At 33.1% G+C, this 26,761-nt stretch overlaps 1 protein-coding gene across 1 annotated transcript in view; it reads left to right on the top strand.

Moving 5' to 3' along the window:
• The window catches only part of mnb (minibrain), a 123,020-nt gene extending 96,783 nt beyond the window's left edge, over positions 1-26,237 (top strand). The window contains 9 exon segments of the mRNA XM_088237723.1: positions 1,635-1,823; positions 5,758-5,905; positions 7,473-7,646; positions 9,166-9,278; positions 10,543-10,689; positions 10,691-10,750; positions 12,683-12,907; positions 14,041-14,221; positions 24,505-26,237. Coding sequence (XP_088093849.1) covers positions 1,635-1,823; positions 5,758-5,905; positions 7,473-7,646; positions 9,166-9,278; positions 10,543-10,689; positions 10,691-10,750; positions 12,683-12,907; positions 14,041-14,221; positions 24,505-24,743 — 1,476 coding nt within the window. The 3' untranslated portion in view covers positions 24,744-26,237.
• Positions 26,238-26,761: the final 524 nt, after the last annotated feature.

Raw genomic sequence — 26,761 nt, 5'->3', positions numbered from 1 at the left:
TAACTGTCTAATTTTTTGTTTACGTGGGGTGGGTGGCCTCAGTTTTACCGCGATATAAAAAAAAACACAGTTTTTCACAAAAAAACAGTTTTTTTTTTTACGAACAATTTCGCATATCACGAGCGGCGAGGGGAAAGGGTTGCTGCTGTTGTCATAAAAAAAGCCAATTGTTCTATGCGATAAAAAAAATCGGTAGAATTTCCATCGAATTCGGTAGATTGCTTCAAAAATCGGCAGATCTACCGAAAAATCGGTAGAGTTGGCAAAGCACACACCCGCAAATATTACGTTCCTACATTAGACAGTGCACCCTACAGCACAGTGCATATTGCGCATACACAGTACACACGGGGCGGCAGTTTTCCCGCCTTTGGCGCCAAAAAATCACGAGCGTGTTGGCCATTATTTTCGAGGGCCGTTTAATTCCTTAGAATCGTTTCCCATTTTTAAGTCACGATTTTAATCGCGATTTAATGCGATGCTTGAATTGTAGTCGTCGAGGAATTACTTAGATCAAGCTAGGCATGACACGAAATATATCTTTTTTATACCTTCGCATGAAAAATGTTGTCTAAAGTCGTCGGCTTGGCCTTACACGAAGGTAAGATGATCAGTCTCACGCTTCAGACGTCAGTCCAGGAACAATGAAATGTTGCATTAAAAAAAACATTTAAAATCAATATTTCACGTCCACCCTGTTATGAATAAAACCCAGGACCTCAAGAATGGTAGGCAAACTTGCCAATCACTATACAACGTGGGGAACTTGTTTCCACCCGATTTTCTTATTCAGGATTTTTACCTGAGAGAGCCATCAATCGAAAACACTCGTCCAGTTTTCTGGTTCTATTTCACACACAGAACTGTATTCTTCATACTCTTGGACACAGACTAACGTGCAAGAATAGGATAGGAATATGCGAAAAATGTATGGGGAGGTGCTACAGGTGTTAATTTTCCAGAGCTATCCCTTTTATGTACATAGCTACATTATACATGGTGTTCTTTAAACCCTGTCACATCCGAAACCACGATGATCAGTATGGGCAAGAAGACTTATTGGCACATTAAAAAAAATATTTAGAACGAAGAAAATTTGTAAAAATAAAATATTAAAAAGAACAAATGGTTGGTTACTTCTGCAGGGGAGAAGCGAGGGGGGCGCGGCCGCGTGGTTAACGGTGTGTCAGACTCCCCCCTCCCCCTCGTTTCTCTCCTGCAGAAGTTGGCAACCATTTGTTTTTTTTAATCTTTTTTTTTTTTTTTTAATTTTCGTTCTAAAAATTGATTTTAATTTGCCAATATGTCTTCTTGCTCATACTGATCATTGTGGTTTCGGATGTGACAGGGTTTAAAGAACACCCTGTATACATTTTATACCACAAGTTATCCTTTGTAAGATGGATTGCCTGTTGAAGGTATCAATATGCGATTTTAAACCAAGTATTGATATGTATAAATGATTTGATTTAAAACATGTATTCACAAAGTAAATTACAAAGGAGACGGAGAACATTTTAGAGCTTATGACCCGTCATCGGCTGGTTTAAGTGGCCACTTCACGCACTGTGTGACATTCAACATCCATATTTCTGTTAATTTTTTTGTAACGATGCTTTATTTTTCCTTCCCAGGTGTACTATGCCAAGAAGAAACGGAGAGCACAACAGTCCCAGGGAGACGACGGTACACACAAGAAAGAGAGGAAACTGTACAACGATGGGTACGATGACGACAATCATGACTACATCATCAAGCACGGTGAAAAGTTTCTAGAGCGGTACGAGATTGACTCCCTCATAGGGAAAGGATCCTTTGGCCAGGTCAGTTCATTCCCGCAGCATATTACTATTAGCTGATATGCCCGTAACTTCTCGATTTAAAAAAAGTATTTGCATTCTTTTGATTTAACCAAATAATTCCATTTTGAAGTCTTTTTTTTAATTTGTAAATAGTCGTGTTAAATAATGGGAAACATGTGATACGGTGAAGTTTGAATCTCCTTGGACCTTTGATCAGTGAGCTCGCGTATTATCGAGAATTTACAACTCATTTCTATTGTTTTGAATTCTTAACTACGAAGGTACTTTATAGTTATATCTCCATACCTATTTAAATTTAAAAGTTATCATTTAGTATTTATTTAATGCATTATATTTTTGGATTACGTATTGTTTTTTTTACATGTATTTGTTATTATTGTTTGCATATATTACACCCCATTTCTTCATAAACTTTATTATAACATGTTTTAATATAGAAATCAAATACATTCTTCGGTTACAATCTAATTATAAAATTATTTCCGTGATAAATAATAAGAATATCACTAAAGAGCTTTTTCGCATTTTTCTCAAAACTCATTTTTGGTCAAATGTGAGTTTGATTCTACACTACTCATATTATGAAATTTGATAAAATATATGAATTACAAAATTTGATGCGTAAAAAATCATTTTGTTTTTATTATATATGAGCTGAACCCGCAATCCTTGCTATAGCTAGATTTTAGTAACATACTCATATATATATAAATATATGTTAAAAAAAAAATAAAATCTTTATATCAAATGAACACAATCAAACATTTGATATCGATTATTGTATTGAGTTAAAATTAGGTATGTAAACACGCATTATTATTTTTGTGTTTCGGATTACATAAATTGTGAGGATATGCGGCGATAGGGAATTTTGATAAATAGGTATTTGAAAATTGTTTTCCTGTCACTGTCTTGCAGATTTCTCCCCGATACTGTTCGAAAAAGACAACTGCATGTCGTACCTATTATGCCTAACTAAAATAGACAAAATCGACATTTCGCTGTCCCGTTTTCCGCACCTCAAAACTGAACCAATTTTTTTTTAGACAGTATCAGAATAAAATTTTCTGTATCAGTATGTTTTACGTTTTTTAAAAATATTTATCATATTTGTATACCGTGCGCCTAAGACAGTGGATAAAACTGCTTTTTTTCACCGATTTTCGGATGGTTCTAGTTACCAAAGTAAAAAGTTTATCTAAAAATAAAAACAAAGCCAGTAGAGACACGTCAATGGTAAATATCTATAGTTTGTAAATAAATCACTGCTCTAGTGCCATAATTCAGGGAGAAAATATGGGTATACGTTTGTATAATGAAAAGTCAGACCGTGTTTCCTCTTCAGATTAAACATTATTAAGTATACTTACAAAACTTTACTTCATAATGCTTTTACACAACCATAGAATCAGATTCAGTATTCTTAAATAAAACAATCGACCTATTAAAACACATAGACGCACCCCGAGTCCTCTAAAATTATGACTTTTTTTATATTTTTTATTTATTTACAATTTTAAAAAAACCCATTAGGGTTACATTAGAAATTTAATATTGTCTAGTCATTTTATGTCTCGTCTAGTCTAGTTAGTTCAGTCATCATGTACTTTTTCAGATTGATTTTAAATTTGTCTTCATTGAAAGTTTTCAAGTAGTAAGGTAGGTCGTTGTAGTGTTTAAGTCCATTATGTAGTATTTTTGACTGTCCTGTGTTTGTCTTTGCTTTTTCAATATGATAATTCATGCCCAAACGCTCAGTCATGCCCAACGCGTGCTTAGTCGTTCTTTAACCCCCAGCCAAGTTCGTGAGCTTGTCAATTAATTTAAAACCAAAATGCCTGATTGTGTCGTGAAAGCGTGTAAAACCTGTTCGGATTAACTTAAAAAGATGGCGTAACTTTTCATTGGTATGTAGGTACCTAGGTACTGATTGAATTCCTAAACTTGAAATAATTATTTTTCAAATATGGAATTCTTTTTGTAAATGTCAAACTCATCCTCAAATAACATCCTCCCATTTTTTTAGTATATGCATTCTCTTTAATGCAACCCTGGTAGGTCAATGAATAATACATTTACGCTCCTAACTTTTTTTTACAGTACTGATTGAAGATTTTAAGAGCTGTAAATATACCTATGGCAAAGCTAATCATTTTGCTTGAAACCGCACGTTAATCGGTTCAGTAGTTATTTGGTCTATCTAGGATACACATATAAACATTGCCTTTTATATATTTATACTTATATATAGATTTATGATGTAATGATATTTCGGTTTACCAATAATTTAAAATTATTTTATCAGAATATTGAAATTCCTGTGTTAAAACAGACATTCCTAGGGAGGTAGACAATTATAAATCCAAATAAAACTTTGCATCATGAGTAAGTTATTAAATTAAAAAATACTTGCAACCTCGCAGCTAAGGTTTTCTTATGCCCATTCTCAACACAATTACATTTGTTCTGTATTCTTTTACTTTGTATTACCTAATTTATTTATAAATGATAGGTGATACTCCTTTTCCTTCCTCTCGTGTAATCTGGTGCAAATTCTGACCTATTCACAAGTTAAACGATCTCATTTTTAGCTTCATAAAAAAATTGTGACAATTTGCCAACTATTTTACATTGAGAATCTGCACATATTTTTGCGTGTTGTAAAAATAATCATTTGAGTCATCCGATATATTTTAAAAATAGTAGTCCAATCCCATTATATGATGCTTCTAATGTTTACCCACCAATTAGAGATATTAATACTGCTGGACATTTTTATATTGGCAATTACTGAAGTTTGACTGTATCTTTATTGGCAATTAGTGACTTAACCACTCTTACATTGAGGCAGGATCCGACCATAATAACGGCTTGACAAGCTAATCTTATTGTTTTGCTTATATGTATCTCTTTTTACACAGTCTAGAAATAACACTACAAAAATTCATTACAATTAATCACTATATTTATAAAAATACTGTCGTTTGTATTTTGAAATTGATATTTTTAAAAATTAAATTTCTAAAGGAGAGAAACTAATCAGTTCGGTCATTACTTCATTCATCAATAGTAATATCTGTGCCTTAAAGCTGAAATGCTAGAAGTCACATTTGGTAAATTGTTCAGAAGAGCGGTTTGAACTGTTTCAAATGTATCTCTTGAAGTAAAAACACAATTTATTGCTGTTTTTTTGGATTTATAGGCTTTTGATTAGAATATTTAAGAAAAAAACATTTAAAATATGGACTATCAAATAACTATGGGATTTCAATGTTTTTTGTTCTAACGCCCTGCCTACGCTCTAATTCCTCCTCGGACTTTAGTATAAAAAGTAATGTAGAATATTGAATGAAAAACAATGTATTTATAAAACTTTCTTTAGGCAAAAACATTAAATTACGTGTCATTAATTAAAACATTAATTATTTATGAAAATAACAGGTAAATATAAATTTGTTGACATGATATCAATAGCAATAATCAATCATTATTAATTAACAGTTATTGAAAGTAAATAGTATGTGAAAAAAGCAAAGTAAAATAATGAAATTAACGGCAAAGAAATGACATAATGGTTAAGCATGGTTGATTATGACAATAAGACTTAATCTTGCGCAAATCCTCGCTGCATCAAAGGTAGTTTGTTATAAAAATTGTGGAATTTATTTAGTATCCATTAAACCGTTGAATTTTGTTGAAAGCATGACTATTATTACTGCACTACTGGTGTTTAAGAACAAGATATTTCAGTAGTGGTATACCGGAGGACTCCAATGGTTTTGAGCATTAATAGAATCTGAATATATGAAGAAAATGATATTCATAAGTCAATTTTGCAAAAAATGGGACTTCCAGCCTTTCAACTTTAAGGTACATATATATTAAATATGATTTTTATTTTTGTATTTAATGAGTATTATTTTTTTCTTTTCAGGTGGTAAAAGCATTTGACCTCGAGGAACAGTGCCAGGTGGCGATTAAAATTATCAAGAACAAAAAACCCTTCCTTAATCAGGCGCAAATAGAAGTTAAATTATTAGAAATGATGAACAGAGCAGACACCGATAATAAATATTATATAGGTGAATATTTAAAAGTTAAATATTCTAAAAACAACTAGAATATTACATTTTATAAAAAAACCACCGATAATATTTTTATTTACAAAATGTGTAAAATAATAATTTGTCAGTCAAAAGTAAGCTCTTACCTTGAAAATATTATACTTGATGACTATATGAAGCCCTCTGTTTTGCAAATGCGTAATGATGTCAACTTTTAGTGAATTTTTAGCTCTCCCCGCATTTTGTGATATAATTCATAATCTTATGAGGTGTCAATTTTGTATGAATTGCTAACAACTCGCAAATTAGCCAATTAATATTTGATTTTCCGCCAGCCAAAAAATCTAGATATTTATCAAATATGTCATCTGTGTGTCTGATAAAATAGTTCTTATATCATATATATTCCGGACAAAACTAGATTAATTTTGTTTTTAATCAAGAAACTTTGTTTATTCAAAAGTTGAATACGAGTTGGCCTACATTATCTGATGAAACTTTTAGACCACATGTGTGTTTAATATATTTTAAACTCCACTGTTATTTCTTGCCCGAATTCCGTTTTTTATTTAATAAGTTTCTTTATTAACATTACTGAAAGTAAAACCAATTTTAAAACACTCAAATTGAATTGAATTGAATATATTTTGAAACACCTGTCACTACGACCCTTTCAAACATAAAAAAACTCATATTTTCAGATTTAGAATAATTTTGTCGCTGTCAGACATTAGAAGACAATGTTGACTGGAGATAAATGTTGACTGAAGATATTTAAAACACTGTAAGGGACAAAGTAAAATTGTTTAAGGAAAATGGAAAAGAATGTTAAAAACAATCTTCAATCTTATTTTTAAAATTAATATTGGCTATTTATTTTTAAGTTAATTTTCATCAGATATAGTGATAATAAAACCGTGTTGAATAAATAAAAAAAAAAACTAAATTTAATGCCATGCAGCGTCGATGCCAAGAAATATTTGGAACACAGTGATTAGGATAACAGAAATAAGAATTATCATTTTTTTCTTCAAATTCATTGAAAAATTTACATTTTATCCCTTGCAAAATTCTACATTTTTTACTATAATGTTAAATTAAGTGACAAAATTTGTTCAATATATAATACGTTATGCACAGAGGGGCTTTATTTTCGGAGAGTAATAATTTATTTATTGAAACTTATTGCAACAGAGAGGGAAAACATTTTTGAGAAGGGAACATGGAAGTCTAGACATTTTGCAGGGCTTATGACCTGTCATTGACTGGTTTAAGTAGCTACTTTACACATTGTGTCACATTCACCATTCTGCCTATGCTTAAACATCCACATTTCCTCAATTCTTCCATCTGTTGACTTTTGTGAAGACTTGCCTGGACTTTCATGTTCCCTTCTCAAAAATGTTTTTCCTATCTGTTGCAATAAATTTAAATCTTGATAACTCTCCAGCGAGTATAATCCAGCCTTGTCTACGAGCATTTGGACATACTCAAAATATTTTTGATTGATTATTTTGTGAATAAATTAGTTCATTAGGTTAGGGTAAGGGAAAGAGAGACTAAGAAACTACTGTTTTGTTTTCAGTGAAATTGAAAAGACATTTTATGTGGCGTAACCATTTATGTCTTGTATTTGAGTTACTGTCCTATAACCTGTACGACCTCTTGAGGAACACCAACTTTAGGGGAGTTTCTTTAAACCTCACACGTAAATTTGCGCAGCAATTGTGTACGGCGTTATTATTTCTAAGCACACCTGGTGAGTACCACTTTTTGTCCACAAGAAATCACTATAACCATCACATTCCAAGAGAAACTAAAATCGTACGATTAAGGCCATTAGTATCCTATAACTGCATGTGAGGTGCTGAGAGCAAGAGGAACTTAAGTGACATTTAAACAGTTTTTGGCAAAATGGCTTCCAAACATTTATGACTTTGTTTTTATTTTTATATAAAACTAGCTGATAATAATATTATTTTAGTATTACCAAATATCCAGTAAAAAGAAATAAATGGATAGAGTTATAAGGAATTAAAGAAAACAATCTGATTGGGATCACTAAAAAGCGAATGTTATTTGTAAACATTCAAAAACTTTTTTTTTTAAAACACAAAATATAAAAATTCGAAAGATGTTATTTTTTGTGCAAGCATTCTCGGCGAATGCAGCCCGGTTACCGATGAAAAACATTTACACTCTTAACTTTTTCTACTTAATAAATTGAATATTTTAAGAGCTATAAATATGCTCACGGCAAAGATCTACATTTCGCTGAAAACCGCACGTAAATCAGTCCAGTAGTTATTCAGTCTATCGAGGACACGCATACGAACATTAAGATATAAGATAGATGACTAGGACTAAGGTTAATATTACGAATTTTTATTAACATAAACGAAAATGGAAAATAAAATTATGTAAATTGAGCCCATACAAATTTGGCAGTTATGTTTGTCTTTTGTGAAACTTAAATTTATCCATACAGATTGTTTTATTTATTTATTTTCCAGCTTTGCGAGGCATAAAACAGAGGTTTTTTTTTCATCTAACCCTATGTTCGGATTAAATTGATGCAAATGTTGCTTAAGCTCCTATGGCTCGCAGCGTCTCATGTCATCACGTGAAATTTTGGGATAACTTAATGAGCAATATCAGCATATAGGACATATTTATATAATTTTACTCGGAAAATGATGTATTTATGATTTATACATTTGTTTATAAATATTTATGTTTGAGATAATGTAACAAAATTCATCTATTTTGTAAAGGTATTTTTGGTTTCTCCCGAAAAAGTTATGCCAATTAAAATTTCTGGTAATGATAAAAGGTAAGGAAATCCTGAAAAAGAAAATCCAGTGGAGACAAGTCCGCCTCTGTAGTAGTCAGCAGTAGTGGAGGTCCCGGGTTCGATTCCCGGAGGATTCACGTGAACGACTTATTTTAAAGGTGATTTTTCATTGCAATATTTCACTGTCACGAAGAGTAAGACTGATCAACTTACCTTCGTGTAACAGATGATCAAGACATGCTGCATTTGATGATCCAATGCAGTGTCCTATCCACCTTTGGGTGTGGATAGGCCAATTGATGAAGGATTAACAGACCCAATACCATCCATCGAAACGAATTTCTATGACATGATGTAGTATGGATTCTTCAATAGACAATAGAATCCTCAGTAAAACTGTAATGTACTGTTGTAAAATTGAATGTTTTCATACTTAATATTGTTGGATTTGCTTTTGTTCAATTCTTTGTTTTTTTACTTTCAGAATTAAATATAATCCATTGTGACTTAAAACCTGAAAATATTTTATTATGTAATCCCAAAAGATCAGCGATAAAAATAGTAGATTTTGGAAGTTCGTGTCAATTGGGACATAGGGTAAGTGTTGCTATTTTCTATGTTTGATTAGTATTTTAAAATATGCATAAGTCAATGCTTTATATCCTGGGTATACTGGCAAAAAGCTTTAACTCTCAAATCCCTGTTTTGAGAAATCAAGCATTTAAGTTTTGTTCCAATTTTACTATTTTATATCTTATTTAAATAAAGTAAGATGTTAAGTGCTCATTTAAGAACATGTTTTTAATTTTTCAGTTTCTTAATTTTGTATCAAGTAAATATTAAGTTATTTAAAGTTTGAATAAAATAACTGGTATACGACTTAACCTTAAATTTAAAATGACTTAGTGTATTTTGCCAGCTTGTAGAGCGTTAAAAACTTTACAAAACTGCATCCTTAAGTCAAATCCGCATATTTTCGACTTAACGTTTTTTGCCAGTATACCCACGATATTATAAGTGATTAATTAAAAAATAAAAAAACATAACTTAGTTCACATCGCACGGTAACACTTATAATTTGAATAATGAATCACCTTTTTTTAATCTATAAAAAGTTACAACAAACTCCACCCTTTTTTTTCATTATTAATAAAAAATATAATACACTTAGTTGATATTATACTCCCAGGAGTTATTAAAAAAAAACTCATTTGGGACCGTACATTAAAGAAAAGATTTTTGCGACTACATAATATCATACATAGTTAATACACTCCAAAGTAGTAAGAAAATACAATATAAGAAACACAAAACCACAGTACTTTAGACTATCTATATAAATTACATTAATAGCTATCACTATCAAAAAGATTTAAGTAATATTTTTTGATTGTGACTCTTGGTTTTGCTATTCGACTTTCTACAATTAATTTAATACAAATACTTCTGTTATACCTTACATGAATTTTAATCAACTTTTTTCTTTTTAATGGACTAAAATAGTGCACCTTTCATGAATTTTAATCAACTTTTTTCTTTTTAATGGACTAAAACAGTGCAGAAATATTTATTTTAAGTTTCTTCTTTGAAATATTTTTGTAGTCTCTAGACTGTCACCCGAAGCATTATACTAATCATCTTATCAATGCAGTGTCCCAAGGGAGTGATGACCTACTGACGTGTTTATGAATATACTTTTATGATTGGTGCCATTACTGTAGTGCTTTCACACGTATAGATTACGCAGACAGGGTATAGTCTAAGCTTATAACTGAGTTGCACAGTTTAAACCCGCACTGCGGCAGCGGCATCGGACCCTCCCGGAATACATCATGTTCATGATTTTTATACCTGTTTCCAGATATACCAATACATCCAATCCCGGTTTTACCGATCACCAGAAGTCTTACTAGGCATACCTTACGACCTGGCCATCGACATGTGGTCACTCGGCTGCATCCTCGTGGAGATGCATACCGGGGAGCCGCTCTTCAGCGGTGCCAATGAACCACGACCAGATGAATAAGATAGTCGAGTCCTCGGAATGCCACCTAACACTTATTAACCAGGTAATTATTTTTTTATGTTAAAACCTAATGTTCACTATAAAAAAAATATCGCGTAACAACACATTTTTATCATAGAATCTCTTCATATTGACACATATCATAACTTTCTTGTTTTTTTAGTATATTTCACTTCCAGTTGGACCGTAGTTTGGGATACTTTTGTCGCTGACTGTTTTTTATAGTGCCACAATATCTCCACCTACCATACTTCAGTCTCACGTAGGCTATAGCCGTCTTTTCATAACTAAGACATTTCTTTTGGGCTGACGGCTATAGCTGGCATAACTGCAAATACGTTCATATGTTTTCATAAAAATGCTTGAGAAGTCTAATAAATTAATTAGATGGGAATGTCATAGATTTAAATAACTAGATAAGCCTTTCTGAAGAAAGTTGTCCAAATTTTGCGCTCCTTTTACGTTCCGCAGTGCAATAACTCTATCTCCCCTTTCTTAATACTTAAAAATAAAGAACAGGTGAGACACTATATTTGTTTAGTTCTTCATATTAAGTTAGCTGAGGACACGCAACTGCAACTTCATTCCCACAAATGAATGCTGTGCTTCTAGTAAGTAATGAATTAACTATATAAAAAATATGTTAACTCAACATTGAGGTTATTGCTTTACAGACAACAATAAAAATAGGTATAAAATGCTTCAAAATAGGGCTATAAGAAAGGTACCTACCATATATTATTATTTTATATTTATTATATGCGAAATAAACATTAAAAATAATGTGTTCTTATTAACCATAACCTGTGTCGAGGATACTTAACGATATACTTTTTTTTACAAATAATAAAAACTAACATGGTAAATGGTTTTTTGAAAGAAATGAAAGTATGACTAAATGTGAAATCACTGTGAATGGAGTTATACTAAAACAAGTAGAGGAATTTGTGTATCTGGGAAGTATGTTTACTAGGGATGGAATGACTGAGAAAGATATTTAAAGGAGGGCGAGTGCCGGGAGCAGAGTGAACGGCGCACTTAAATCGACCTTGGCAAATATATGTTTGTCACAAGAGGCAAAATTGGCTGGCTGTTCACAATGGAGTCCTGGTCCCGTCCCTGATGTATGGGAGTGAAGTATGGACCTGGAAAAACGGATGAAAGTAGGCTGAATGCTGTCGAAATGCGATCTCTCAGGCGAATGTGTGGTAAATCTATGTACGATAAATGCACAAATGTTGAGATCCGTACATTATGTAAGGCTCTGCGCTGGTTTGGACATGTAGAAAGAATGGACAGCGAAAGAACGGCTAAGAATATTTACAATGCGAATATTTATGGATGCAGAAATAGAGGAAGACTGAGAAAGACATGGCATGACCAAATCCAACAAATACTTGAAGACGGACATGTCAAAAGTCAGAATAATCGGCGCCCGTGGATGAGAAGATGTATGAATGTAGAGGAAGCGAGATCCGTATGCAAAGATAGAGTGTTGTGTCGTTCTATCCTCTCTGCCTACCCTTACGGAGAAAAGGCGTGATGGTTTGTTGTTGTTGTAACATGTTAAATCAATATGTAATTTTAAGCGTCTATATTTAAAGTATTTTTTGGCATTTTATATTTCGGAACAAAAAAATGCATAAGAAATACCAAACAATACCAGTTTTTAAAATCTCAAATTGATATTTATATAAGGAAATCTATCCAGCATTGTTCATATTTTTGCATATTTTTTTTAAACTGTAATGTCAGGAACGTATCCCCCATGTAAAAAGAGGTTCCAGTGCATTTATATTTTTCTTGAAAGAAACAGTGCCATGCCTGTTTTTTGAGACAAACCAATAATTACAATTACTATTTAAATCTACTGTTTTTGTAATTGTATCTTTTTATTTTATCCTATTGTATTTTGAAAACACTTAATAAACCAAAAAATCCATAGAAACGATCAATATATGTGTTTGTATTTCAGGCGCACAAGACCCGGAAATTCTTCGATAAATTGCCGAGTACGGAAGGCGGCGGCTACATCCTGAAGAAGTCTCCGGCGGCGAGCGGGGGCAAAGAGAGTGGGCGCAAGTATCGTGCGCCCGGCACGCGCCGCCTACACGACATCCTGGGGGTGGACGGGGGCGGGCCCGCGCAGCGCCGGCGCGGGGAGGCGGGCCACAGCGTCTCCGACTACCTCAAGTTTAAGGTATGGAATACTAGAGACCACTGATCAGGGAACAGAGAGCGGGTGCAGGTTGATGGGGTCCGTCTAATTTTACACTAAAATAATCCAGGTCTTTTTATCAATTTATAATGATAATAAAAATCTTTTTAAAAATGATTTATATAAATCTTATTTGTTGATTTTTTTTACATTTAACATGTTTAGGGACACTTTTTTCATCCACTTACTTATATGGGCACATATCATAACTTTCTTAAGAAGGCTTCGTTTGAAGTAAATCTTATTTAAATAATAAAATTACATACGTAACATGGAAAATCAAGTTAGTGCTTCAAATATTAATTTCATTCTAAATCTTATTTGACTAATATACTCTTCTTTTGCTGTTTTTTTTTTAAAAGGACATAATATTACTTGAGTTTCACGTAGGCAACAGCCGTTTTTCACTACCAATGTGTTTTGGATTGGCTGCTATAAATATCTGTCATTTCCTAAATGAGAGACACTATTTTGACGGATTTAGCCGGCTTAGCCGCTAACTTGTTAACTGTTAAAAAGTCATGTGCTTAGACCATTTTCGAAGATTTTAAGACATTATATTGAGATTAATTCTTTTTGCACTCTATTCCAATTCAACACCCTTATTGTTCAGGTAAAGCTTACGTTATTTGAAATATATTTTCTTGTAACCTTTTCTGTGGTGCTGTGTCGGGTGTCGATAATTTAAAAATATTCTCATGTCCTGGTGTTTCATCAAGCTTCTAACAGATGCTTAACGCGTAAAGCGTGTACAAAGGCACGCGTATTTACTTGCTATTTTTGTATGGCCGGTCCTCCGAGTACGGAAATGGAGAGCAGTTTATGGAACTTAACCATTTAAAATACTGCTGCAAAATTCCCCTGGGGACGGTGCTGTGATATTGTGATACATTAAGCAAAAGACATAGTATTTTGTAATACTGGTATTGAAAAAAAAAAAAAAAAAAGTAATATACTGTTTAATAATCTCTTTTCCATAATTTATAAAAAAGAATCATATAATTTAGGCCTGTTATAGTAAAACATCAACTTTTTTAAAAAATAAGGGAAATTGTTCTATTTAGATTTATATGACATTTATATGCGTGTATGAACAAAACACTTAACCATTACAGGATCTCATTCTCCGCATGTTGGACTACGACCCAAAGGCACGAGTGACCCCTTACTATGCCCTGCAGCACAACTTCTTCAAGCGAACGGCCGACGAGGCCACCAACACCACGGGAAGCGGGGGCTCTGCTCCCTCCGCGGGGGGATCCCCCCCTCCACACCAGCCCCCCTCCTTGCCGCACGGTATACTATGCACCACTATTATAAAAATAAACTATTAAAAATTACAATGCTTTTACTGGGAATGTCTGATTTGAAATAATGTGGAATCAGTGTCAAAATTCAATTCAATATTTTAGTTCCTAAACTAATGTTATACTGTTTGTTTGATGATATTTTGGTCAGCTTTGCAGCGTCGACCACCTAAAACCCAATACGGAGTGCAAGCACTGATTGTTATTCAATATACTTTCCTAACAAGTCTTTAACATGTTACCGGCTATAAACTTTATCACTCCAAATGAAGGCTCCACAGAAAACATGCAATTTTTTTTGGAGAAATTATTTGTTTTTTTTTCCTGAATGAGTTTAATAGGAGGAATATTAAAAGCTAATAAAATAAGTCCATTTGTCTTATTAATTGTAAGAAAAATTATTGGGTCACGATTAAAAAAAAAAACAGTAAAAAATGTGATGATTGCTGCAATGAGCCTGTTTTTGTCTATTCGGAGGAGTTTTTAAATTTATTTTTAAAGTAGATGATTTTGTTCATTTTATTCCGTGATTTAATGTAAAAATGTATTTTAAATTAATAGAAAACATATTTTATCGAATATGTAAACCCTGTGTCTGCCTTTATAAGGTTTTTATTCTTCTTTTTGCTCTCCCGTAAAATCAATTATTTTTAATGGGCCTGTTTTTGCCGTGTACCCTTCAAATGGTTAAAGCTGCAATGCCATACAAACCGCACTCGGCATAATAACGACAACTATCATAGATTTTATTTATCAACTAGGTTTGTCCGCTAAGTATGTAAAAATTTAAAAAGTATGTTTTTCCAATGTTAATGAAAACAAAAAAAGAAAGGGTCAAAAAAGGTTTTTAAATAAAATTATAATTCAGTTCCCGTTTATAGTTTATTACGCTTTCCTCTCTACTCAATTCCTGGCTCGGGTTCGATTCCTGGTGAGTTTACAATAATCCAATGTAACTTTTCTCTCGCCCGTTTTGTGTTATAATTCAGCACCGTGCCGTGCCTCCTGGCAATTGTAATTGTAAAAATGGTAAAGCAAAAAATCAAATTAAACACTTACTCCAGCTTTTTAACCTTTCAAGCTGGTCGGTGTTACTTTAAACCTTAAGCACTTGCCAAATTACAATGGTTTTCCCATAATGTATTTGATCATCAGAAATATGTCTTGCGCTAAATGATTCTCGATTTGTGAAAATTATAAAATAAATTCCTAGAATGTGGTACAAATTTGAGCTTGATTTGATTAATCTCCGAGAAACCCGTTGATCAATCGTCCGGTATTATATATATTATAACCGTGTTTGACTTAATTGTTATGCTTGTTTCTTTGGATTATGGTTGTCATGTGCTTGCTAGAAATTTGCTACGATCTGTTTTCTACATCATTGAACATTATCATGCCGCATCATTGTGTATGGTACATACAATTGGTATACATTTAATTATTACATTGGTAAAAATTGCATAGTGGTTTGTATTCATTGTTATGTCATGGCTGTTTAGAATCACAAAATATATTGTTTGTTTTTATTTTAAAAGCCAAATGTATAGATTTGTTCAAATTGTGATTACAAACATTGTGCATTATAAAATCACTGATGTATAATAAAAATAGACACATTGTAAATATTGCATTGCTATCAACAATTAAAAAAAGATAATTTATAAACAAATACGTTTATTTCTATTTTTATATATTTTTAACTTTTTAACTTTTTAATATTTTTTTTTTTCTATTGAATATGTTCTGTAACTTGAATTATAAAAATAAAACTTTTATTTTATTGGTTGGTTGAAAGAAATTGCCATTTGGCAATAAGCCCGCCAATGTACAAATAACATTATGTACAAAAAGTTAAATAAATAAATTTTTAAAAAAAGATTAGGATGTACATGCAAATATTTATGTTTAGAAGAGATACATATTTCCTTAGTCTACAACACTGTCTGTCAGTGTTATTATTTGTGTGGTTTAAAATGGTTAAAAATGTACTTAAAAATACAGTGTAGTCCGCTTAATGTGGGTCTTATAACTTTTGATAACGATCACCGGTCGATAACATTAAGCAAAGGATAAAATAAATATATTCACAAACATTATTAAATCAAACTTTTAATGCCGACTCATCGATCTCCCTTTCGAAATATGTTTTGATTGGAAATTTGAGAAGTTTCTATACGTCCTCTATTTGGTTGCAATATTTTACCGAGCTTGATTCCGTTGACTCATTTCAGTCAACTCATTAAAGGGCTCTAAAGTTTTCCTTTTTTTGTGAACAGAGAAATTCACATGTTTTCCCTTTTGTTTGCCATGATATGTAGGGTTATTTATGATAAACTTTATATTACTTTATATTCCTTTAACTCAACTGTTCACATCAATGGATCACAAAATAAACAAGGCAACCGAATATATATCAATAAATAAACAATTTAAATAGTCTTATAGACAGTTGTGCTTCAGGTAAAAACTCATTTACATACATACCTATTGTGCAAGAATAACATTGTTGGACCCTCATGTTAGTTTTAAATAATAGGATCATTTTCTAGAAATTCCCAAGAATTTAAATATTTTAAAATATATAGTTTATACTAAAATGGATTCTATTCCATATATAGTTTATACTAGGCGAAGTTTGATCATGCGGATTATTTGTATGTTCCTAGATGGTTTTGGGACTGACTGATTATCATAGCAACAACCGATTGATAACATTATCCGTGATTCTAATATCCGGATTCCTCTACGTAACTAATTAAATTTCTACTTATTCAATAATTTTGATTGTATTTACAAATGAAACAATATATCTGTTGTATTTTTCACCATTGCATTTCTGTGTAGCGTTACGTCAGATAATAAAAGTCCGCTAGAGAATTAAAACAGGGGAGGCTAATACCTATGAATTGAAATGTTATCGATTTCATGCTTGTAACGTGTCTATTGAATTATATGTCATCAATTAAAATATTATCTTGATTCTCAAAAAAATCGTGGATGTATTTCAGTACAGCATTTGGTTGTAATGGTTTGTTGGCTTGACAGTCGAGTGTTTTTGCAGACTAAAAAGATGACAGTTTTTTAATAGGGTTTTCCTAGAATGTGCGTTTGTACATAAGGGTTTATTAAAGTAATGACTACACTTAATGTATAAGTTATGCTGAGACCGTATTACAATCAATGTGAAATGAACGGAGTTATCTTCAATTGTCCATAAAGTAAAATCTAATTTCCTGCATGAAAAAATTAATGCTCATTTAAAAAAATATATATCATGTTCAATTTCATCGACAAAGATGCTTAAATTTTCAGAAAATTCAATTTTACTTTTTAGACAGTGAGAAAGTTCAGTGCTATGGGAAATTGGATATGAAAAATGTTTTCTTATTCGCTGTACAAGTAAGAGGATTTAATTGTACAGCGGAGTTTCTCAAAAATGTATGAAAACATTAATAAACATCACGGGCGGAAAAATGCAATACTTTAAAGAATCGTAGCGATGATAATACGATACATAAAAATAATAAAAATAAAATTTTGGCTTAGTTTGATAGTCTGTTAACAAATCATTTTTATAAAAACCACTGACCTTCCTCACCAATAATTCCAATAAATACAGCAGTAAATTGTTATTTTACTGTGTTAAAAAGTTGAATAAAATCTGTTGACCCACATTTCTTAAAGCTTTTTGATCATTTTCATTAGATCAATCGTTACGATAAATTATTTAGCTGTCTTGTCAACGAATCATAATCTCAATATCCTTTTAATTCCTAAATGACTTCTTTGTACCGATTGCTTGTTATTTTTAACACGCCACAAAGAAGCTATCGGAGTAAAAACTCAAACCTTGTTTCCAATAAAAACAACGCAGCATTAGGAAGGAAAGTTTGAGAGGAGAGGAGATGAGAGCAGGCATGAATATAGGGAATGGTATTGGTAGAGGCGTAAGGGCAGAGGTAATGACGGGTGTTTGTTATTATTCTGTGCCCAGAGAGCGTGCGATGACTAGTGCCACTTCCCCAGTGAGGAGTCCTCCGCAGCACCTAACGAGACAGACTAACTTACCCAGGTCCTAACAACTAAATAATCATTTTTCTAGATGATTCCCTTACACTAGCGCCAACACTCGTTTGTCTTTCAAACTACCAACTGTTCTTTAATCTTTGTTGATTTACAGAGTTTCTGGACTAATATTAGAATAACACATCTATGTACTACCCTACTCGTGCATTAAATGTATGAGAAACATACTTTTTATAATTATTATTATTGTTTTCTCTTTCTAACAATGGAAGATATGTAAAATAATATATTGTACTTAAACATTTTGTAAAATTTACTCTTACTTTAAAAATAATACAGAACCTGTAAAATTGCTCAAATCCTTTACATACATATTTTAAATATTTATTTTTGTCTTGATTATTGACTCGTCTCAATGAGATATTATGTGTTAAAAACTTTTTAATTAGAGCATAAGTATCGAAAATGATAGATTTATCTACAATATTAGATATTTTATTCGTGCTCCGAGTATTGTTGTAGCCGTAAATTTGAGGTTAAAGGCACAAAGCAATGAACTATTTAGAATCACTAAGATTTGAGTGGGGTAGTACTATGTATATGTTTAGCCAAATTTAATCAATGAATATTGTAAGACAAAATGGAGTGTTGAGCTGAATGAAGTATTGATTATGTTTGCTTAAAAAGTCCCTTAATGTAACGAGTCTAGAGAATGCCCGAAACCTCGTCTTTCAAATTAAACATAACTCTATATGGAGTAAATTACACCATCCCTTTTGATTTCGCAACAATTACAATAGGTATTTTGACACAAACCTCCAGCATGAAACCCTCAACTACATTCACAAACTTTAGGGATATAGTTGTTTATGTAAATCGGACTGTGTAGACATATACAACCCAACAGCTATTATAATTCATATAAAAAATAACAAGACTTCAGCAATGTCCATGGAAATGTTTGGAGAAAACATCAAACCAGCAATTTTCTAATAGGAAAGCACCCCTATACGCATGTAGAAAAAACACAAAATATCAATAATAATTGTTACAAATAATTTTATTTAAATAATTTTTTAACAAGTTTTAAAATGTTTTTTTTTTCTTGCATTTTATTTTACAGTTTATTGATGATGATTTAAAGATGTGTTTAAAACCTGACCTGTAAGATTTGTTTCATCTCAATAAAAATTTGAATATAACTTTAAAAAATACATTAAATTATCGATTTATCTTACAAGTAAATTTAAATTTGTTAGGCTTTTAAGTAAACCTATAAGGTTAAATTATATTCCGAGTATAGAAATAAATATTTATACAATTGCTAAGATTTTTATCCAAATTGGGGTGTTACTAAATACAGCACAAGTAAAATAAGGAATGTGTTCACCATCTCGACATAATTGACAAATGCATTTCACCGACCATGTGTTAAAATCATTAAGGTGATTCTAAACGAAAATATGAAACTAATTATTCACAGATTTTATCATTTTTTATTAAAAAATTCAATTTTCACTTTTTTCAATGGAAATTTTACAAAACTTGGTTTGCGGAAACTTTACACTATATTGATTGTATCTAATACTTTAACAATATAATTATGGTCCTTTTCACAAAATGGTGTATAAAACAAAAAAATATTTATCCTATTATGAACTATGAATAATTGAGTTTCATATGGAGTTTCATATTTGAGTTTAGAATCACCTTAAACATCAAACAATGGCGAAATTTATGTTTGTCTGAATTATATTGTTATAGTAAGGTCCCTGTTTATATTTAAATTAAAATACCCGCAAATAACAAAATGCGTACATTTCAGGCATGAGTAACTTATTTTTATTATATAATTTAGACATTATTGCTTGCTATGAATAAAAATATTGCATGTAATCACAAAAATTTAGTCAAAAATCACTAATATCGCAGTTTTATAGAGTTATCTAAATTGTACAGTTTATAGCAGAATGTGGACATTAGCATTTTATGTGGACATTTAAAAGTTTCTTACATGGTATTCATATCAATTGCGCCAATTTTCTGAAATATCAATTATGCGAAATCCTCAAAATGGCCTATCTTTTCTTGTGCCTTTAATTTATATGAAACTACAATAATCTTACAAACAAAACAGTTTGTGTTTCACATTCATATTCTTGTATATGGGGGTCAGTGCTATATAAGCTCCCGACGTCACTGCGACTTGTGTAGATCTATTGCGATGGGTCTCTGTAAATTAGTTCTCGCCCTCCAAGCCCAGATTTATAAAGAACCTGGCTACTGAGTGGAGGGCGAGTGTTCTAATATTGTTAAATCTCCCCCTCCACACCCAGATCCTTTAAGTATCAGGCTATTAGGTAGGGGGCGAGCTCTCTAACATCTTCAGGTTAAACCAGTGGTCTCCTGAGGATGTGTTTTTTTTTGTGGTATAAAGCATCACATTCACATGGAATGTGTATAGGTGTTTCATCATCAGCACCGCAGAACCTACATCTTCACGTTTCAGAAAGGCTCATTTTAGCAAGCTGTTTATTCAATCTGCAATGCCTGTAAGGGTTCTAGTGACCCTCGCATGATTTTGTCTGAGCTTCATTAGGTTAAAGGCAAACCTTTGCGATTACCCCTTTATTTGTTCTTTCGCGTCGTGTTGACCAACTACTTTTTGCCAGAGCATTATGCTCCGCTTCTAGGCCCATGACCTAAGTTAATTACGAGGAGTACAATTGAGCAACCCGCAGTAGGGCTCAGGGCCTATTGGGGCTGTCTCAGCTCCATACATAAGAACTAAATTGATTTCAAAAAGTTTAAATTTGTTAAACTGGCCATGTCATTATATGCATTTTTTTTCTCTAAAATTGTATTTGAAAAAAATGATTTTAACATATTTAATATTCAACTATAATTATTTCTTTACATCTTTATTTAGTTTGCTTAGTTATGTAGTAGATTCTAGATAACCTTTATAATAACTATGAATTCATTATTTCAAGCATCAATCAGCCTAGATCTTATTTTGATAGCATGAAAAATTATAAATATGTATGAAACAGTGTATGAATTGTAAATATATGTGCGAAGCGATCATCAGAATACAATGAGATATTGTCACGGTTCTGACAAAAGTCACTAACCCTAGAACCCCATTTTAAGAAATCGCAATTTGAAAGTTCGGAGACTATGGAAAAATCGGAGTATTGTGTTTTGGAGGTTCTATGGACACAACATAACTTCTTCATGTCGTTTTAATAAATTCCATTGGTATTTTTTTCTTTCTGATACATTTGAATATATCTGGAAAGTTTTGAATGAGACAAGGTGGCTAAAATTTGATTTAGTGGCTTGGTTAATCTGGACAATGCAAGCCAAATGAGTTAGTGAAAGAAAGGAAATATTGGAAATAATTATACTATTTTTGCAGTTAAAAATGAAATTTATTTGAATAATTATTTTTTTCTGGCATTTTTTTATGTTCTAGTATACAAATACCTAAAGCGCTGTCAATTTTTTTTTAGGAAGAAAATTGTTATACTTTTCAATCAGCTTTTAGTGATTTTTGCTTGCTGAGATTTTGTTGAAGGTCACAGAGTGAAAAATAAATGGTTAAAAATAATTGTTTAATCAACTTTTTACAGAGTTACCTTAGTGACGTTTGTCACTTAAAGAACACAATCTTACGCTTCGAATGGCAAACTGAACAAAAAAGTGTATTTTTCTGGGTTAGTGACTTTTGCCTGAACAGCGGCGATATAATCTCTTCATACGGTTTGTATTTTATCAATTCATGGGGTAATTACTACAACTAGATTATTTCAAAATCAGCATTTTTAAGTTACCCACAATTATATCTTCCTTCATAAATACTACAAATAGGCAAGTTGTGATTCATTAAAATCAGATTTTGATGATTTGAATGTATGACTTGTCTTTTTGTAGCATTCGTGGAGGAGGATAAAAAAATCTGTTTTTAGTAGGTAACTCACAAATGCTGATTTTGAAGTTGTAGTAATTAACCCACAAATTGCTTATAAATAAATATTTTTTTACTTTACATTATTTCCATTAAAACATTTTTTACCTAACACACAAACAAGTTAGTATTTATAAACAGAACAATTTTGAGGAGGGAATATGGAAGTCTAGGCTTACAGGGCTAATACGAATATCGTCAGCCTGATTTGTAAAACTTGTAAAAGTCCCAAACTTGCTTTTGTTCAGGGTAGTAAAAACACTTTCGTTAGTTTAGAGCAAATGGCAGTGATGTTATTTTTTGGTATATAAGGTTTGCACACATTTAGACTGTTTGAAGTCCTAAAAGAAAACACCAAACTACAATTTTTGACCATTTGTGGACTTGTGAGTTTTGCAAGTTAAGGTAGAGATTTTGTGGTTTAAGCGACCACTTTATACATTGTAACAGTCTGCCCATGGTTGAACATCTATCTTTAACTACTACTACTACTACTACCATCATGCCATTTCCTCGTAGGGGTAGGCAGAGAGAATGGACCGCCACACACGTCTATCCTGGCATACAATCCTAGCCTCTTCCACATTCATACATCTTGTCATACATGCCCTTCGGTTCTGTCTGCTTTTGACATGACCAGACTTAAGATTTTGGTTTATCTGATCATGCCACGTCTTCCTTGGTTGTCCTCGTCTCACGCTGCCGTTCATTTTCGCCATATATACTTGTTTTACCATTCTTTCGTCGTCCATTCGTTCTACGTGACCCAACCATCTCAGAGACGCTTTCTTAATCTTATCAATTATACTTGACTCAGATTTACACTCTCGCCTGATTTCATCTTTCCTAACCCTGTTATACATTGATTTCCCACACATTTGTCTAAGAGATCGCATTTCAACCGCGTTCACTCGGCTTTCATCCTTCCTCTGCCAGTTCCATGTTTCACTTCCATACATAAGTGTTGGGACTAAAACTCCGTTGTGCACTGCCAGTTTAGCTTCAATTGACATATTTTTATTAGAAATTACTGTGCTTAATGCTCCGTTAATTTTGCTGCCCGCATTCACTCTTCTTTCAACATCTTTTTCTACTCTTCCATCTCTTGAAAACATGCTTCCTAGATACACAAATTCTTCTACTTGCTCGAGACATTCGTTGTTTACATTTATTATGCAGTCAGTAACCTCACTATCCCTTTCTAATACCATAACTTTTCACTTACTTTCGTTCATCGCCAATTCGCTATCCAGGCATACATCATACATTCTAGAGACTATTTGCTGCAAATCAGCCTTGCTGCTTGCTAACAGAACTGCATCATCAGCATACAACAAGCAGCTTACTGAAAAATTATCCATTTTTGCTCCAATACCCATACATTCTATCTCTTTCATACAGTTGTCCATGTATAGATCAAACAACCATGGTGACATTACACATCCCTGTTTCACGCCTTTTGAGATCGCAAACCAAGATGTAAATCCCCCATTAATTCTTATACACGCTGAACTCTCCTCATAGAGAGACGATACTGCACGTATAAGTTTATTGTCTACTCCATACTTTTCCAACACGCCCTACAATTTCATTCTATCTTTAATGTAGTAAAAAAATGTAATGTGCGAGTTATCGCCAAAACCATTATTCTAACATACAAAATTATTGCACTTAGGATTTGTTATCAGTTTTATTCAATTAGACATTCATTTTCCTTTCTAAAAGACTTCTCTGTTTATTTTATTAGATATTTATGTAATATAATCTCTGGGGTTCAAAAATTTTACTACAAAATTTGGACATACCTACCAGATTGTGGTCTCGTGTTAGTATCGCCGATTTACTGATCAGAGATCCGAAGAGTAAATCTCGCCCTGCCACAAAATGGTACCCCTTTTTTTTTTTTACCTAAAACAATATTTGTGCTCTAGTGATTTACCAAAATATTTTTATTTTGGGGCTATTTTTAATAGCCCTAAATAGGCCAAAAAATGAGAATCAAAAGTGTGGTTTAAACTTTGGACTTCTGATCAGTAAGTCCAGAAACTACCATGCGACCATAACTCAGCGCAAGTACAGTTATTTCCGACAGATTAAAATTGGCCCGAAATTGGAATATTTGTAAATTCTAAAAATATTGTTTGAAGGAGACGTCTGGATGAAGACGAGATATAGTCGCGCCTGCAAAGGCTTATGCCAATGATAAATAATAGTAGTAATAATAAACCGTTTTTGAACTGACTGACAAAATTAATAATTTTTTTATCTTGCAGGCCTCAATATGGTGCGAGTCCGCACGGACATGATGGCGGGCACGGGCAGTGGCGCGGCGATGGACTGCGAGCCGGCGCGCTTTGGCCATGCCCACCCGCACACGCTGCGGCCGCGCTACCTGCCGCGCCCCCTGGACGCGCCCCTAGCCGCGCCCCCCGAGCCCGCGCCGCACCCGCCGCCGCCCGACAGCCCCATGGTGGGCGTGTGCGTGCAGCAAAGCCCCGTCGCCATACACTGAGAGGGAGAGACACTAGAGAAAGAGACACTATCCAACGTGTTACGCGTGCGCATTACCGGTCACGATAATCCCATAATGAGGAAGTTCGGTGGTTTTTAAAAAATATACAAATATTACGCTGCCCGCGACGTCGCGAGTTCAAGTTGGTGAGTTTTTCTGACATTTAAAACTTGAACCCGCTTAAGGTCAAAACTTGCTAAACGTCGAAAAACATGGCTACCTCAGAAACACGAAATCTGTTTCCAGTTGCCACAACAAAACAATGCTTTAATTAATCGGTTATTGTAAACACTTGTTCACATGAACCTGCGACGTTGCAAGTAGCAAAGTGTAGCAAAACCCCGTCGCCATACGCTGAGAGAAAGAGGCGCCGGAGAAAGAGACTATCCAACGTATTAATCACGCGCATTGCCGGTCACGATAATACAATAATGAGGAAGTTCAGTGGTTTTTATATTTTTTAAAAATACACTTTGAAATTACACTGCTCGCGACACCGCGAGAGTTTTTAGACATTTAAGTGTTAAACCTTGTACAATTCTTAAAACAAATTATTTGGGGTTGCCAGATGTCAAAACATGCTAAATGTAGAAAAATGTGGTTACCCCAAAAACCAGAAATCTGCCGGTTGCCACAGCATTATAACTCTATAATTTATTGGTTTTTGTAAATGCGTGTTCAGATGAATCTGTGATATTGCAAGTGGCAAAGTATGGCCCGTGCCCTATCTGCCGCCCGACATTCCCGTGGAGAGACAGAGACACTATCCAACATGTTACGCCTGCTCATTACCGGTCACGATAATCCAATAATAACAAAGTTCAGTGATTTTTATTTATTTGGTTATAGACTATCAAACTCATCATCATCATTATACCCCTTTTTGCATCCAATTGTGCATAGGACGCTGTATTGGTAAATGGGACTTTTACCTAAGAGCAGCCATCGAGTTTAAAACACTCGTCCAGGATTCAGGTTCTATTTCACACGCAAACTGTAATCTTTATCTTGTATTATCAAACTATCATCGCTGCGATTCAAAATTTTGAAAATCCCTACTGAAACTTCGAAATTACACCGTTCGCGATGTCACAAGGAGGATGGTGAGCGTTTCTGACATTTAAAAGTTGAACTCCATACAATAAAATAAAAAAATGTTTACTTGCTAATCGTCAAACATAATAAAGCTATAATCGATTGATTATCTGTGACGTTGCGAAGCAGTTAATTTTTTCATGCATTTTAAAGTATCTTCGCAGTACAATTAAATGCTCTAATTTTTACCACACCTAAGAAACTATTTTTTATATCCAATTTTCTGTAGCACTGAACTTCCTCATTAAATTTATTTCGTAACTGGTTCTACACCGGAACCTTTTTTTTACACAGTGGATACGTTCCACGCAGTACCGTGTAAAAAGAATACTATACAAAGAACAATGGTGGTTAGGCTTTATAACAATATGTAACATGACAACAGAATACTTACAAAAATTGTGACAAAGATTATTCACTATCACCCGTCCCTTGCGCCCATACTTCTCTGCGCCTAGCAAGTAAAAGAGCGATGAGGGAAGTTAAAAAACGAGTAGTATAATTATATTAGGCATCGGTAAAACAATGTTCGAATTATTATTTTTTTTATTTCATCTTTGTACAGTGTTATTTCGAAAGTGTGTAAAAATAGGTTCCAGTGTATTTTCAAAGCTATGGTTTCCTAAGAGAGCGGAGCTGTCATCCAGCGGCCGTCATGTAGCCGATGACGTCATGAAAACGTCTCTACGTATTACATAGCGAAGATTTCTTAGAGAGCTTTGATTGTGAGCTGAATGCCAAATAGCGGTCTAAATAGGTTATTCACAGGACGGCCGTCACAGTGGCACAAACAGTTTGGAAACATTTTGTCTCGTGTAGCTGCGAACATTTTTGTGTCTGAAAATGAGTCCAAACGTAATGTGAATTTAAAAAAATGACTAAATTTTAATTGATTTTATAAGAACTACCGCTACCTCCATCAC

Source organism: Micrasema longulum, unplaced genomic scaffold (assembly GCF_059751315.1).
Source record: "Micrasema longulum isolate JH-2025_06_02 unplaced genomic scaffold, ASM5975131v1 h1tg001775l, whole genome shotgun sequence".
Taxonomy (NCBI): domain Eukaryota; kingdom Metazoa; phylum Arthropoda; class Insecta; order Trichoptera; family Brachycentridae; genus Micrasema; species Micrasema longulum.
Note: the sequence above shows the minus strand (reverse complement) of the source record. Positions and strands in the feature narration are given on the sequence as shown.